This window comes from Pogona vitticeps, chromosome 6, assembly GCF_051106095.1.
Source record: "Pogona vitticeps strain Pit_001003342236 chromosome 6, PviZW2.1, whole genome shotgun sequence".
Lineage (NCBI taxonomy): Eukaryota > Metazoa > Chordata > Lepidosauria > Squamata > Agamidae > Pogona > Pogona vitticeps.
The window spans coordinates 74,711,193-74,727,394 of NC_135788.1; the positions used below are offsets into that span (position 1 = coordinate 74,711,193).

The following is a 16,202-nucleotide window of genomic DNA, read 5'->3' on the forward strand; positions in this document are numbered from 1 at the left end:
CAGTCACTCACAGCTCTACCACCCAGGCATGCACTCCTCTGCAGGATCCATCTCCCCAAGCCTGGGCCCGCCATTCGAGGCGGGGGGGGAGCGGGAGTGGAGGAGCAGGAGAAAAGGGGGTCGAGGGAAGGAATCTGGATTCCCTCAGCTTGCAGTCTGTTTGTTTGTTTCGGTCTCTCCAATGGAGGGGGGGAGAACAGAGAGGAAAGGGGAGACTTAGTCTGTGCTGCCCTCAGAGGGCACTGCCTTCACTGAGGCTGTTCTCTCTCCCTCTCTTTCAAAAATGGGTTGGCCACCCTGGCGCCCTAGCTAAGCGTTGGCTTTCAGTGGAGCTGTCTGGGGTGGCTGCTGTTTGGAAAGTGAAACTGTCGCAGGCACCAAAGGAGTTCCTCTTCCCCCAGCCAAGTCTGCATCCCAACCACCTGGACTTTTTGGCCTCGTGCCCTTCCCTCCCTCCCACCTACCCCACTCTCTAGTGGGACTGTGCAGCTGTCCTTAGCTTGGCAAGGGGGCCAAAATAGCCAACCTGTTCTTGTGGAAGCAAACTAGACTTGGAGAGGGAGAGAGAACAGCCTCAGCGAAGGCAAAGTGACACTCAGCCACCCTTCTCCTTCCAAGGGGTCGGCTCGGCACTCCCATCTCTGTTTCAGGCTTGCCACCTGCACATCCACTGCGAGGGCCAGTGCTCGCCTGGGGCCAGGGTTTGCATGGTTATCCTTCTCTATTTTCCTTGCCCTTTTCTTGCCACTCATCATGGCGTTTGGCACAAACCTGCCCTTGGGTCACCTATATACCTGGGGTTGCATAAAAATGTCTCACGCAAAAAAGGGTTGCGAGTAGAAAAAGTTTAAGAAGCCTTGTTCTAGATTAGCCTTGGGACATTTGAAGGCAAGCCACAGAATTAAAACAATTATTCACACACCATCTTATAAGATTTGTTATGCGACCTACACAATCCTGATTCAGCCTATATTTCTCTCATATTGTGTTTGTGGCCGTTTCCCCCCCCCCTCCAAAAGGCTGAGATCTACATCCTAGTGTCTCCAAAACCACTGCCTTGCCCGATAGAAACTTTCTGTCTAAACTCTCTCAGAGTTGACTGTTGTGTTAGTGAAAGGAAAGGATATCTATACTTAAAAACTTACTACAGGAGTAGTGAAGTGTGGAAGCAGGGCTTTCCTCTGTTGTGGAATTCTGTAGTTCTGGTACAGCAGCATCCCATACTAAAATTTGGGTTGGAGGGAGATAGGGAAGGAGAGAGAGAAATGCACAGTTGCTTATTTTGTTCCAAATGCTGTTATACAGTCGTGTATGTTACTGTATTGTTCCCCTCTGTTTTCTACTACAGTGGTGCCTCGACTTACAAAATTAATCCATACTGGAACGGTGCCCGCATCTTGAAATTTTTGTAAGTCGAATCACTGTTTCCCATAGGAATGCACTGAAAACCATTTAATCCATTCCGGCTGGTTTTTGTTCTTATGTAGAGACGCCGTTCTTAAGTCGAAGCATTAGTTCCCATAGGAACCTATGCAAAGCCGGTTAATCCATACTCTACCACTAGGGGGAGAATTTTTCTTCTTTTGACCTAAGATGAATTTAGGTCAAAAAAAAAAAAGGCAGGAAAGGAGGGAGGGAACACCTTCTAAACAGAACACCTTTAAAAACAAGCACCTTTTAAACAGAACCAAGGACCTTTGGGTCTACAGTAAACTCCACTTTAAAGCCTGGCTGCATCAACAAGCACCACAGCCCCTCATAGAATATTTTCTGATTTTAAAAGAGACAGACCTTGGAGCCACATTTTAAACACACATTTTAAAACAAAAGACAGGTCACAGTACACAAACCCTAAAAGCCACAGAATCCAGCAAGCATTATTCCAGCACAGAACCCCTCATCACAAAAAGAGAATCTAAACTGCATTTTTCAGCCTGCTTGCATCAACAGCCAGCACAGCCCCTCACAGGATATTTTCTGATTTTAAGGAAAAAAGACTGTGTCTAAACTGCATTTTACAGCCTGCTTGCATCAACAACCAGCACAGCCAATCACAGGATATTTTCTGATTTTAAGAAAAAAAGACTTTGAAGCCACATTTTAAACCCACACATTTTAAAACAACAGAGAGGTCCCAGTACACAAATCTTAGGAGCCACAGAATGCAAAAATACTGTAAATAAATAAATTTTACATTTAAAAATTATGCAGTCTAATTTTCACATTTAATTTTAATTTAATATTACAGTCTACTTTTCACATTTTAAATCCACACTGCAAGACCCATCAGAGCACAGAAACATAATCCCACACCTAGCCCTACCCTCCATCAAGCAGCATAAAAACTCTGTATAATACAGTAAATACTGTACAGTGTACAGTATGTACTCACCCAGAACAGGCAGTCTCTCTGCTTTTTTTAAAAAAAGTCAAAAATCAAAAAAGAAAAGAAAAGAAAAGAAAGAAAGAAAGAAAATACAGTCTGTATAGTATAGTACCAGGCAGTACCAGGTAGTCTGAAGACTCTCTCCCTATCCACTCTCTAATCGCTGAGACGAGCAAGGTAGCAGACAAGCAGCCTCTTCACTGGCCAACGGTTAACAGAAAGTTCAAATTCGCACTTTCCCTGCCTCCCCTTCATTTTTTTTAATTTCATAACTTGAAGCTCCATTTGCAAGTCGAAGCAATATTTTGTGAACGGAGCTTTTTGTTCTCAAAAATTTCGCAACTAGGGATGTTTGTAAGTCGAGGCACCACTGTATCTGCATGAGTTCCTTTCCAATTACAAAAACATTAATTTCAGGAATACTACCAAGCAAGGCTACACTATAATTCCCATCTGGTCTCCAATTAAGCTTTTTTTGTAAAGAGTATATGTTTATCTACAGATTAATGGTAGCATGTGATCACAGAAAAACAATACCTTGGGGATACTTGATTGCTGTATTAAGGCATAATATAATCAACATACCACAATAACACATTGCTTGGGGTGGCTAATATATGTCAATTCTGTAGTTCTCAAATTTTTATTATCCAGTAGCAGCTGACGAGGAAGATTTCCAGTAAGAAATTATACCCCCCCCAAAAAATGGGGAGGGGGTGGTTGCCTTCCAATAGAGGAGAAACCAAGCTGTCCATCCATCTGAATGATGGTAGGTTAAAAATGTTCAGTAACTCCAACACAAACATCTTGATATTAGGGATGTCATTTTGTGAGAGGTAGAAGGATTTCACATGGAACTGACATGATGTGCATGGTGAACCACAGACGGTTTTCAGGCTATTATTATGGTACAATGCAGTAAATGAAGTCACAGCCCTCAACTGGAAAAAAAATGATTCCCCCAAAGACATCATCCATATTGAATGGAGTCCATTTGCAATCCTGGTGAGGACTCTCACATGGAGGTCTTAAAAATGTGAACTGGCCAGAAGAGTTAAATGTGACTGAGCAGGATGTGAGACAGACTATGAAGGTGGTTAATTCCAGAAAAGCAGCTGGACCCGACTCAATTCCTGGTCGGGTGGTAAAAGGCTGTGCTGATCAGCTAGCCGGGATATGGACTGTAATTTTTAATCGATCCCTGACACTATGTGCAGTTCCTGTCTGTCTCAAGGCTTCCATCATCGTTCCACTGCCTAAAAAGTTGCCTACAAACAGTCCGAATGACTACAGGCCGGTGGCACTAACTTCAATCTTAATGAAGTGCCTTGAGCAGTTAGTTCGGAAATATATTATCTCCTGCCTTCCTGATTCCTTTGATGGGCTTCAGTTTGCTTATAAAGAAAATAGATCAACTGAGGATGCGATTAATACTGTGCTTCATATGGCTTTATCCCACTTGGAAACACAAGGGAATTATGTAAGAATGCTGTTTGCGGACTTTAGTTCTGCTTTTAATACCATTATACCCCACAGATTAATAGTCAAACTTAAAGATCTAGATTTTCCAGATTCTATCTGTCTGTGGATTTTGGATTTTTTAACAAATCGTCCACAAAGGGTTAAACTGAATGACTACATCTCTACTGACAAGATACTCAGCACTGGCACTCCACAAGGTTGTGTCCTCAGTCCACTACTGTTCTCCATTTATTCATCGGATTGCACCAATAACCATCCCAGTAATAGGATTATCAAATTCGCAGACGACACTACACTAGTAGGACTTACTTCCGGGGATGATGAGTCTGCATATCGGGATGAGGTATTACAGCTATCCCGCTGGTGCAAAAAAAAACAATTTTCTATTTAACATCCAAAAAACCAAGGAATTTATAGTGGACTATAGGAAAAAAAGAGCAGACATTCAGCCACTGTATATAGATGGAGTTTGTGTGGAACAGGTGGTTGAATGTGAGTTTCTTGGGACCATCATAACAAATGACCTGACTTGGAGTGCAAACACCACTGCGTTAATTAGGAAGGCGCAACAACAGTTGTATTTTCTAAGGACTCTTAGAAAACAACAATTGACTGAGAGTTTGTTGATCACCTTCTATCGGAGTTCGATTGAGAGCATATTATCCTACTGTCTCTGTGTATCGTTTACGAGCTGCACAGTGGCAGAGAAAAAGGCAATTCAAGGGGTGATCAAGATGGCCCAAAACATCATTGGCTGTTCACTCCTCTCTTTGGAAGAATTGTATAAGAACAGATGTAAGAGGAAGATATCTAACATACTGAAAGACTCCTCTCATCCGGGACATCAGCTCTTTGAACTATTGCCATCCAGAAGGAGATTCAGGGTATTGAAAGCAAGGACAAGCAGATTCAAGAACAGCTTTTACCCAAGTGCAGTATTGAGTTTAAATGCGGGGTCATAAGTTTTTGGTGGAATTTTAATTGCTGGGAGAAATGGGGTATCTATATTGGTATGGTGAGTGTTGTGTTTTTTTTGGGGGGTTTTTTTTTGTTGTTGTTGTTGTTGTTGTTGTTGTTTTGTAGTGGTGTTGTCCAGTTTTACCTTGGGGAAGAGCACCTCATTTCGTTGCACCCACTTGTGAGTGCAATGACAATAAATTTCTTATGTCTTATGTCTTATGTAGTAGGGACCCACATTTTTGGGGACTCTGAAGCTTGCACTATTATGGGAGAGATGCTTCACAACCAGCGACAAGGCCTGAGTAACCACTGTTATCTTCTTCAATGCAGTTGCTCCATGATGGGTCACAATAGTTTGTTTTTTTAACTTGCCTCTGGCCCCCCTCTGTAATCAGGAGCCCTGAAATTGAAGGTTCATTAGTTTCATAGTAGATCCGCCCCTGGTTAAAGAAGCCCAGTACCTTGAGGAGTCTAAAGGCAGTCATCCAGCATGTCCTGCTCTGTTCATCCTCGGCACACAGCAACCTCAATTCTTTAGTTTCATTTCTCACTCTGTTGGGCTACAAAAGAGACAAGACACAATTCCTCATCATAAAGACAAGAGACTTGCAGTGTAAGTGTAATACTTAGGAGTACTAATATCTTGGAAATGCTCACAGCCTCACCTCGCAAGGTAAGGTAGGCAGGGGCCAACGTACTGTTGACCCCTTATCCCAGAAAACAGCACAGAAGCTGTGATAACAATATGTCTGAAGTCATTCAGTGGGTATGTGGTTCAGGTGAAATGTAAAATAGGGGGCTTTCCTACTTATTCCAGCAACTGCCACAATGGGACAGTACTAAGAGACAGGTACAGTATGTGTTTCTAATCTCACAATCCCACTTCTTTCTTACAAAGAGGGCATTTTTAATGAAATCATAATTAAAGTAAATAAGTAAAGTAAAAGAAGGTAAAACCTGCACAGCCTCCAGATAAATGCTGTGAACCGCACCCCAACGGAACTGGATAAGGAATATTAATGACAGCAGTGGTCACAGCAAAAATAAACACTAGGATGAAGCTAACAAGGGGCTCAGATCTTACAAGTGAGCTGGGATCTGTGTTCAAATGCATTTAAATGGGAAACACCATCTTGTATCAGAGAATGCAGAATACAACTGGGACCATTACTTTATTTTAAGTCACATGAGAGATCCAAATGGGTTTTAACATTGCTACTTACAGAGCTTCTGAGTATAATACATGATTTCTACTTCTTAAGGAGAAAAAAGCATGAGTAATGTACCTTTATACAAAATCCATAATCTGTAGGAGCACTGTACAGTTTCTTGCCAGATATCAATGAGAAGATATTGCTATCTTCAAGGTCAGCTAACAACTGCAGGTGTCTGGGTTCCTGTGAAAAATGTTTGCAGTGTTTAATGTTATGCAGTTAAGCCAGCTCAACTTCTAAATTATCTAAAAGTCAATACAGAGCCACAAGAGGGCAGTAAGAACTAACAAAAAAGGTTCATAACCTACAATCATATCAGAGACACAAAACAAAACAAAAGCAAAAAGTTGAGGCACTTTAAAGACAAATGGCTATATTTTAATTTTACATTAATGTAAAATTAAATTTTATAAATTGAGATATAGTAGCCATGGTACACAGGATATATTATGCCTCAAGAAAGCAATCAAGCAGTCCCACACAATTGTTTTTTTCTGTGATCACATGCAACCATTAAAATTAGACTAATTTTAAATGTAAGCTAAAATACAACATTAAAATATTCCATTAAAATATAGCATTTAGTCTTTAAAGTACCACAATGTTGTTGTTTTCTTTTTGTTTGTTTCTTGTTGCAATGCTTGCACAGACTAACACGGCTACAACTCCAAAAGTCACATAAAAGACCTACATGTCCAACACCATCACATATGAGACCATCCAAGATGGGATATAACAATAAAAAACTTTAATACATTCTCACATCAACTATCTAAATTAAATATCTATGGCATTTTTATTCCAATCAAGTACAGTGGTGCCTCACATAGCGAGGTTAATCCGTTCCGGATTAACCTTCGCTATGCTGAAGCATCGCTGAACGGGGCAGCGATTTCCATTGGAACGCATTAAACATCGTTTAATGCGTTCCAAATAGGCCAAATACTCACCGTTCAGCGAAGCTTCAGGATGGCCGGCAGCCATTTTCGCGCCCTCGCCTCGCTTAACGAGGGCGCGAAAACGCTGCACGCGGCCATTTTAGGCCATTTCCCGGCTTCCGGCGGCCATTTTGGCCGCCGAACAGCTGATTGTCGGGCTTCGTTTTGCGAAGATCGGTAAGCGAAACGCTTACCGGTCTTCGCAAAGCGAATTGAGCCCTATTCAAAAGATGTTAAGCGATCGCATTAGCGATCCGAAAAAACGGATCGCTATGCGATTTCGTCGTTATGCGGTGCGCTCATTAAGCGAGGCACCACTGTATTAAAATGCTTCAGTATGTGAACCCCCAAGGAGCACAGCATTTCTCTGTGGAATGTCCAATCAGAGTTGTGTTCTTCCCTATTTTTGGACTGCAGCACCCACATTTTTCCTGAAATTCCCCAGGCAGAATTCTGGGAGGTGCAGCCCAGAAACGTAAGTCTACAGACCAACTTTCTGGTTATTTATTGTTGTCACTGCATTCCCTGGCTATTTCCGTTTTCAAAAATAAGGAAGCTCCCATGGTGCTACCTAGAAAATGTAGGTCTTCTGGGGAGTCATAGTTCTTCAAGATGCACTCTTCATTCCCATTGCCTAATGAGCAATGAGATTCTAACTTTCAACACAAAAGGGCACTCCCAAGCTGGTTGGTCTGTCATCATGTACCAACTAGCACTGTGTACCATGAGATGCAGTAGACTGTTATTTTACACCAGGGTGGGCAATTAATTTCTATACGGGGGCCACATGAAAAATCTGAACTGTGTTCGGGGACCAAACCAACTTTGCTTAAATATAAAATGAAACAGTGATGTTATGGTTGTTTTTATTTTAAACTTGTTAATCTTCACAAATACTAAAGAGTTTTTTTTGCAGTATGGTGGTTGTGCGTTTTTCAGGCTCTTTGGTCATGTTCTGAAGATTGTTCTTCCTAACGTTTTACCAATCTCTGTGGCCAGCATCTTCAGAGGACAGCACTCCTCTGAAGTATGTTAAAAATAAGTAACTGATCAACTTTAGACAAAAAGCTATGAATGGTTTTGGTGTTCAAAACTGTCCGCAGGCCAGACAAGAGCGGCTCACAGGCCATATGTGGCCCTTGGGCCACACTTTGCCCAGGTCTGCTTTACACTTAGATGTTTTTACACTTTAAATATATTAAGTTGCCCATTTTCAACGAGATCTGTTCCCTTTGGAATTTAAATTGTTTTGAGTTGTCTTTCCACTGGAAAAGCACATAAAAAAAAAAGATATTAAGGTTTTTTTTAAAAGATATGAGCAATGGATAATATTGTTTGAATATTTTTTCTTTTAATGTACATTAAGATTAATAAGGAGAGCTGTACCTAATGTTCATTTCAGTCTTAAAAGTTCTAAAGGCCACTTCTGTTGAACTAATCTAAGCAAAATTACCTTTGAAGACCCTTTTGTAGAGCAATACAGTCCAGATCTCCTCAGACAAGCATATAGCTTCTTCCACGATTTCTTTCCAAGTTCTTTCACGTGCAAGAACCCTTGAATTTCTGGACAGCTACTTGAATTCAAAAAATTCTGTTGAAGATTAAATTGTTGAATTGTACAGTTACAATGCAGTGGTGCAGGCAACTGAAATTAAGTACATATCACTAATTACTGCAGCAGACAATATTTTTCATGCTGGGAATTCAAGACTTATTAGAAATGTGACATCAAATACTTCAGAGAATTGGCATTTTCTTATTTAGTTCCTCTGTACAGAACGTATTCTGACGCTGGTAAGTACTCCAAAAGTCTCCTATACAGGACTGCCTTCTTATCTTGAGGAAATTGTCACTGACCAGGGGCCAACATAGTCCATGGCTTGCCACAAGGGCAGACTTGTGACTTGGCAGCAGGTTATGGTTTCCCAATGAATGTTCCTGTACAACAGCCATATTGGCTAAATTCATACTTGACATTTTTAGTTAAACATTAGGCACATAAAAATATTCAATGGCCATTGTGTTGAGAAAGGATATTTTCTATGTCATGGAAAAAAGAAACAATACATTAAAGATGCTGACTGTTATGTTCCTACAGACGTACAAAGGTTCCTGGCCAACACTGCTTATAATACAGGTACTTAAGTAAAACAAATGTTCCACTGATTATCATGAATCTGGATCTCTCTCTGGATCACTTTTACCTGTTTTTCCATCTAAATAAAACTGCCTCCAAATCAAGCTCTTATTTATTCCACCAAAGGTTCCTTTATTGCTTCTGCTCTTTCATATACTCCCTTCATAAATATTAGCCATTCTTCTTTCATTTGAATAATTGTGTAGAACTTTCTAAGCAAACAATAATCATCCTTCAATTATCTTATTCCTAATTGTCATTAACTCGAAACTGGTGATAGAGTGAAAGGAGTCTTCTTTTCCTTACTCTTGAAGAGTATATCTGGAGCAACAGATTGCATATTACGGGACTAAAAATTATTCTGTTACTGGCAATTACAATGGATAATTTTTGTAGTACAGCTTCAGGAGGATCACTGTTGAACGAATTAAAGGGCTATTTAATCTTTCTTTGCTAGTCAACCCCAGGATTAGAGTGTTAGCCTCCTTTTCAAAGATGGCAGGCCTAGGGAAACAAGATGGAGGCTTGTAAGGGGGCAAGCTTTTTTTCAACAGGGCCCATCCCTGCAGTTCACTGTTCCAAATTTATTCCCAATATCAATAGCCAGAACCCTATATATTTTTCCATAAAGTCCTTTTAAAATGTTCAACTGGGAAACCATGATGCACCCATCATTTTGGTAATCAACCACAACAAGCTACACAAAGCTTACATAAACATCAGTGTGTTTTTCCCCAACTCCTTTTCTGCAGGACAGGTGAGAGGCAACCAAAACAGATATATTTCGCAAATACACTGGAATCAAAATATGTAACAGTTTTCACACCTGTGTATCAGAAGCCTGAGGTTTCTTGAAAAGCAAAAGTAAAACCACAATGTGCCAGTATACATGCATGGAGTCTTTTCTGTGAAGAACACTCCATGCATGAACTCCCATCCTTAATCTCATGAAATCTGACAATCTGCGTTAATCACACTAAAGCAACTTTATAAATTTGTCACATTTCATGAGAACCAATTATTTCATAATAATGTGTTTCAACTGCCCTTTCGTTATAAAAGAAATAATAGGTGGCAGAAATGTTAACTTAGATTGTGTCACAAGATATTTTATATACAGATGCCAACATTTATTTAAAAGCTGCTATAGTACAGTTTAGACTCAACACTGTGTTAGTTATATAACTTCCTATGCTTAAAGCATGCAATTCTCTACTCTGTCTATTCAAAAACATATTAGTCCCTTTGCATAACTGCAATCTCAATTGTACCATACCTGTAAGAGTTGTGACTGTGGAATACAGCCATTTGACTGCTGACACCAAGCAACCATCTGCTCTGGAAAAAAGTTCTGGGATAGGTACGGGTTGGGGAAAAGAGATAAAGTAGAAGGCTTCAGCTCTCTCCATGCATTCAGAATTCTAATTGTGTTGAAGAAATAGGGACACACATGCAAGTCCCTCTCTCTCCACTGCTAACATTCCCATATTGAACTGAACATCTGAAAAGACATACTTACACATGTTAAGCACAATGAAGTTACAAAAAAGGCTGAGAATAGAGAGGATGGGCCAGTATGCATATCTCAGTGTCCATTCCAGGAACTGTCAAATGCCTTGTGGCAGTAGAACACAACCTTAATTTTTGATATACAGTCTGGATAACTTTTGAGTGAGGAGTGGGGAGCATGTGCCCTTCCATATTAGTGCACTACCATCTCCATGATCCCAAGTGATTGACTGATAATCCTGGTGAGGGATGACAGTTGTTCCCATCCAACATAATCTAGCACACTACATATTCCTCACCCCTGCTTTAAACTATTCTAGCAACACGATGAGTATCTATTTTCTGTGGGCTCTCACGAAGCTAATGCCATGTTTAAAAGTCTGCAACCATATGGATAGGGCTAATAGTATAGCACCTTACCCCAAAACCATCACCCAAATGGAACTGAGGATGGGCAAGGGTTATATCTTCAGAACCTGTGTAACTGTTCCATTCAAAGTGCTGCAAGCTTTTAAATATTACAGCAACAACATGGGATGATCTCGTAGGCACTACTGTCACTTTCATTGCTTGAACAAGAAAAAATATTTTAGATTTATAATCCCTTCCACACTGGACTCGAACTCTCAGGATTTCAATTTACCATCCCTCTTCACCCTGTTGGCATATGCCAAAAATTCAAAACATGATTTTGTTCATCTGCAAAGTATTGACAAAACCTGAATTATTCTTTAGTACATGAGAACTGAAAGACTACTGAATTCAAAATTGAAAAAGAATTTATGGTAACCTTAATAACTATGTGAGGTTAAATTATGTATGCCCCTGATTGATAGACAGATTGAATGAAAGGAAAATACAGCAAGAGAGAGATGGCTTAGAATTCACAAATGGTTCCTGGAACTCATCAAGTTACCATCAAGGTTTAATTATCACTCAACATTTCTACAATTATAGGAAAGAGCTTCTTGTACTTCTTAGTTTAAGACATTTAAGCACCTACTCAGTACTTTTAAAGTCCAAAGTTGTGCCTCCTAGGACTGGGTCAAATTCCCTCAGCCACATTGACAAAAATGATGTTTGCTTCCTATCTTGATGTGGCTAAATTAAAACTGCAAAATGAGGGCATTTGTTCGAGACTAGTGACAACCCCATAAGCATCCTAAGGTGTATCATAAACTAGTAAAACCGATAACCTCTTAAATCTGTAGCTTAAAGCTATTCTGGTATAGTGGGTGTTAAGAGGTTTAAAATGCTGTACAACAGGTTGGTTTACCAACACAAATGCATACTGCTAACCACAGAATGCTCATTTAAGAGTTACAGCATAAAGTACCTCAACTGAATTTGTAAGGGCTAGCTGACAGAAACAGAATATACCGTATTTTTCGCACCATAAGACGCACTTTTCTCCCCACAAAACGGGGTGTGTGTGTGGAAAGTCTGTGCGTCTTATGGAGCGAAGAAAACAGATTATATTTTCCTGTTTTCTTCTCCTAGAAATTGGTGCGTTTTATGGAAAGGTGTGTCTTATGGAGCGAAAAATACGATAGTTAAGTGGTACTAATCAGTTTATAGATAACAAAATACCTGATTACACTGCATTCAATTTCTTGAAAAATGATTTCCTGCCCCCGCTCTGTTTTAACAAAAATTAACACAGAGGAGACACTATGCCAAAGATAATTAAAACTTCTGGGCTTTCGAATAGGTAAGCCATCATTATTCACTATACAAAGTACATATCTAGGCCGCTGCTTTTAGATATATGTTGAACATACAAAGCTGCCTTGTAATGTTCCAGCACTGGGGCTGACAGTAGCAGCTCTCCAAGATCTTCCTGGCCTTTCTGAGATCATTTTAACTGAACATCCCCCACTTTTCATATTGTACAATCTGCAGATGACAGATTTTTATCAGGACTACAGATCACGATTACACAACAGAAATCATATAGTACTTACCACAGGATTCTTAAAGAATTCATACTTAGCATAATTCTTCCTGAACAAAAATTTACTTTCACTTCCCATCGTAGATTCAACTTGAACAACAAGTTCATGATCTTCCAAGCATCTCTCTATAAAAGATTTTTAAAAATGTTTTCCATTTTTTTGAATGAGATAGCTGGGGAGTTGGTTCATATATACACATGTACATGCATATACAGAATTTAAATATATATACAGACATATTGTAATATTTATAATATATCTTTTGTTTCAACAAAGACTTCCCAACACTCTCTTATAGTTGTCTGCTATACAAGAAGACTGGCAATGATCAATCTGCTCTATTTCACGAAGATCTGTCCTTTAGTTTTCTCACACTGAGGGTATGTTAAGTAAGTGTCAAATGAACTTGAGGACTCAACAGAACACCATGTAAAAAACAGAGACATCAGCAGCAGTGGTAGCTTTTAGGGTATTTGTAACTCAATGCAATGAAGTTCTGTGCACCCCAAAATCCCCAAAAGGTTTAATCAGTGGCCATTTGTCACTATTGGTGATACCATTTCACCTAATATGTGCATTTTTACAATCCATGTTTTATTTATCTCTCATTTTGTTTCAAGGAAAGCTTATTGTGCCTGTGGCTCTGGGGATAAATTGAACAGTGGCTTAGGGATCTGACTGTGGAGCCAGAGGTTGGGAGTTTGATTCCCCACTGTGCCTCCTTGACAGGAGCTGGATTCAATGATCCACAGGGTCCCTTCCTGCTCTACAGTTCTAACATTGTTGTTGTTTTCACCTGCTTACCTACTGCACAATTTCTAACTCATTTTTTCCAGGCTGAACACTGCTTTCCTTTTAGGAAAAAGAGAGGCAAAAGTCTTGAGCAGTTCTCTCACACCTTCTAGCATCTTTTATATTTTCCACAGAGCAGACTTACTGCTTCCTTGTCCTTCCTCTTGCTCCAAACAACAGCCACAAATAAAACAAAATAACCACTCTTCTAAGCCTGAATTAATTTGAATTTAGTCCTCCTGTTCTTCTCCCTGAAAATACTGGTAACTAATTTTTACAGCAGTGGAAAAGAAGACGACCAAATAAGAGATGAGCTGACTCCCTAAAGAAAGCCATAGGCTTGAGTTTACAAGAGCTGAGCAGGAGAATTGAGGACAGGACATTTTGGAGATGGCTCATTCACAGGATCACCATAGGTTGGAGGCAACTTAACAGAATATAATAACCACCGCCACAATCACCACCATGAACTTCCCTCCATTTCAGTGTTTCTCACAAGAGCCACTTGGAAGTTTCTAAGCTTTCTGAAACAGCTTTCGTAATGTCCAGAATGTGTGTGTAACCATCTCAGTTTTCTATTTTACTCTCTATATAACTAAATCAAAGGGGATATGCTCCCTTCCATCCATAGTTCTGTCTTCTTCTACCTTACATTTCTTTCCTGCTGGCAGAAATTAAATCCAGGATATCACTTTGTTTCCTGGGCATTTGAATCCTGCCATTACTATCATGTCAGTTTCTCTTTTGAGCATGTAGTAATATGACCCGGAAATCATTACCCAAATCTTCCATCTAGTTTGCAGTAGTCTCCTACAGTGATGCTATGATTGTTTCCTGATGTTTATTCCATGCTCCAAGTCACAGATCTCCCAGCACGTGTACACAACCCTCAATAATAATACTACTGTTCCTTCCTTTCTGTTTATTTCCATTCTCTGCTTATTTCCATTCTCTTTGGCCCCAGCAGTTTACTTTCAATTTCACTGCCATGGGTAAAATGAAATCAGGGCAAGGTGCTTTTATTTTTTTTTCAACTGCAGAACAGAAATTCAACTTCCTTAATTGTAACTGCTAGACAACAGTGTAATTTAAGACTTGTGAGATATAAACTACTCTCTACAAGGTTTGGCTGATCATTATAAATCATATATAAATATCTCTCCTATGATGTAGCAGGTATGTTGTAACCAGGAATACCTATAATCCATTCTATCATCTCATTAGATTTCAATAATGACTATTACACAAGATTTGGCTTCCTCTGTTAAGATTTTAAGTTCATCTTGTTTACTAACTATACTATGTATAAAGACATATGAAACCATACATCATCTCCTCCTGCTTCTCTTTTACTGTTTCTCCTACACTGCCAGTTCAGTTTTTGGTGCATTACTGACACAACTGTCCTCAGTACTTGATGTTTATTATCCTTTGGAATACTGCCTCATTCTCTGGAAAATTTACTCTAAAATATTCCTGATCAGGTTTGCAGGACTCTTGACTAATATATTCTTCCCAGCCTATGTGAACTGTACCCCATGTTCTGTCTTTCACAGGTCCTGATCCAAGAATACACACTCCTTCCTGAAAACACCATCTGCACAGCTGGTTGTTTACTTCAGAATGTTTGTATTCCATTCTAGGCCATGACCTTCAGTAGGAAAGAATTATGAAATAATAACTGTGCCCCAAGTCCTTCACCTTTTACCCAGGAACTTATTGTTCCTTGCAATAAGTTGGAGGCTGTCTGGAAATATCAGAGCTTGGAACATTAGGTTTAAAAATTAATCTTTTGCTGTTAAGTGTTAGAAGGCAGAACCTTAATTTGTTGCTGTTAATAAAGGTTAAAATGTCTAATTTGTTGAATTGGCATTATTAATTTGCTCTAATAGAAGTTAAAGTGCTCTTCTGACTACCTGTTACTGGCTTTCTCAAAAAAAAATTTTTTTTTCTCCCTTTCAAAGTGCCTTCCACAATCTTACACCTATTTCTGTACAGACCACAAACCTCATAATATAATTAATTAGCTGTGGGATAATGAGATTCAGCATATCATAAGTTGCAAAAAACTGTGTGCCATGAAACATGGGATCTCATCTCCTCATGAACAGGGGGGAAAACACTCACCATCACCATACCACCAGTTCTATATAAAGTCAATAATTCTTTCACACCTTCCACACAGACTTCTGAGTACAATTGTTTAGAAGCTATTGTTGAAGGTAAATGAGCATTGAAATAAATTTACTCAGTGCTCAGGCTTACTCTGCTGTATTCATGTCATAGAAAACTATTTTCTACTATACCTACCATGTTCACATGTTGGGCACATAACTGAAAAATAGTAGCTTCCAATCTCTCATAGAAAATTCAACAAGCAGCACTGAGAGTGGAGGCACATAAAAAATAATACACGTTTTCACATGTGTTTAATCTTCATCATGTGAGAGCGAAATGAAAATAGAGGGAGGATGATCCTAAGTCTCTATTTTTGCATGCTGTTTCAGGCTGCAATGAGAGAGGAATGATATACACAAAGAAATAAGTCTCATCTGGTGATACAGGGTTCTTAAGATTCAACTGCGCTTATGCGAGTAAAGGACTGGAAAGTTAAACATTTCCAGTTCTTCATCTTAGACAATATATGTTTCCCACACTGAAGTCAAAGCTGTCTGGGGACAAACAGGCCTGGTGGCAGGAAAATGAGTCACCTGCCAGTCTTTATGTTGGAATTAATTTTAAGTTACGGATTAGATAAGGGAAGACAATATAGCTTAATTACACAATTTTACCTTTTTGTTTAATGATGTCCAGCCCAAAGCATACAAA

The 16,202-nt window shown here is 39.5% G+C and overlaps 1 protein-coding gene across 4 annotated transcripts in view; it reads right to left on the reverse strand.

The window, feature by feature from the left end:
• Nucleotides 1-16,202, reverse strand: part of GRB10 (growth factor receptor bound protein 10) — a 190,141-nt gene that overhangs the window by 18,535 nt on the left and 155,404 nt on the right. For all 4 annotated transcript variants that reach the window (XM_073003891.2, XM_020806217.3, XM_078377599.1 and 1 more), the window contains 6 exons: nt 12,591-12,706; nt 10,394-10,468; nt 8,434-8,571; nt 6,115-6,225; nt 5,290-5,388; nt 1,146-1,223 (listed from right to left, as the gene is read on the reverse strand). In XM_073003891.2, the coding sequence (XP_072859992.1) occupies nt 1,146-1,223; nt 5,290-5,388; nt 6,115-6,225; nt 8,434-8,571; nt 10,394-10,468; nt 12,591-12,706 (617 nt within the window). The remainder of the gene's footprint in view (nt 1-1,145; nt 1,224-5,289; nt 5,389-6,114; nt 6,226-8,433; nt 8,572-10,393; nt 10,469-12,590; nt 12,707-16,202) is intronic.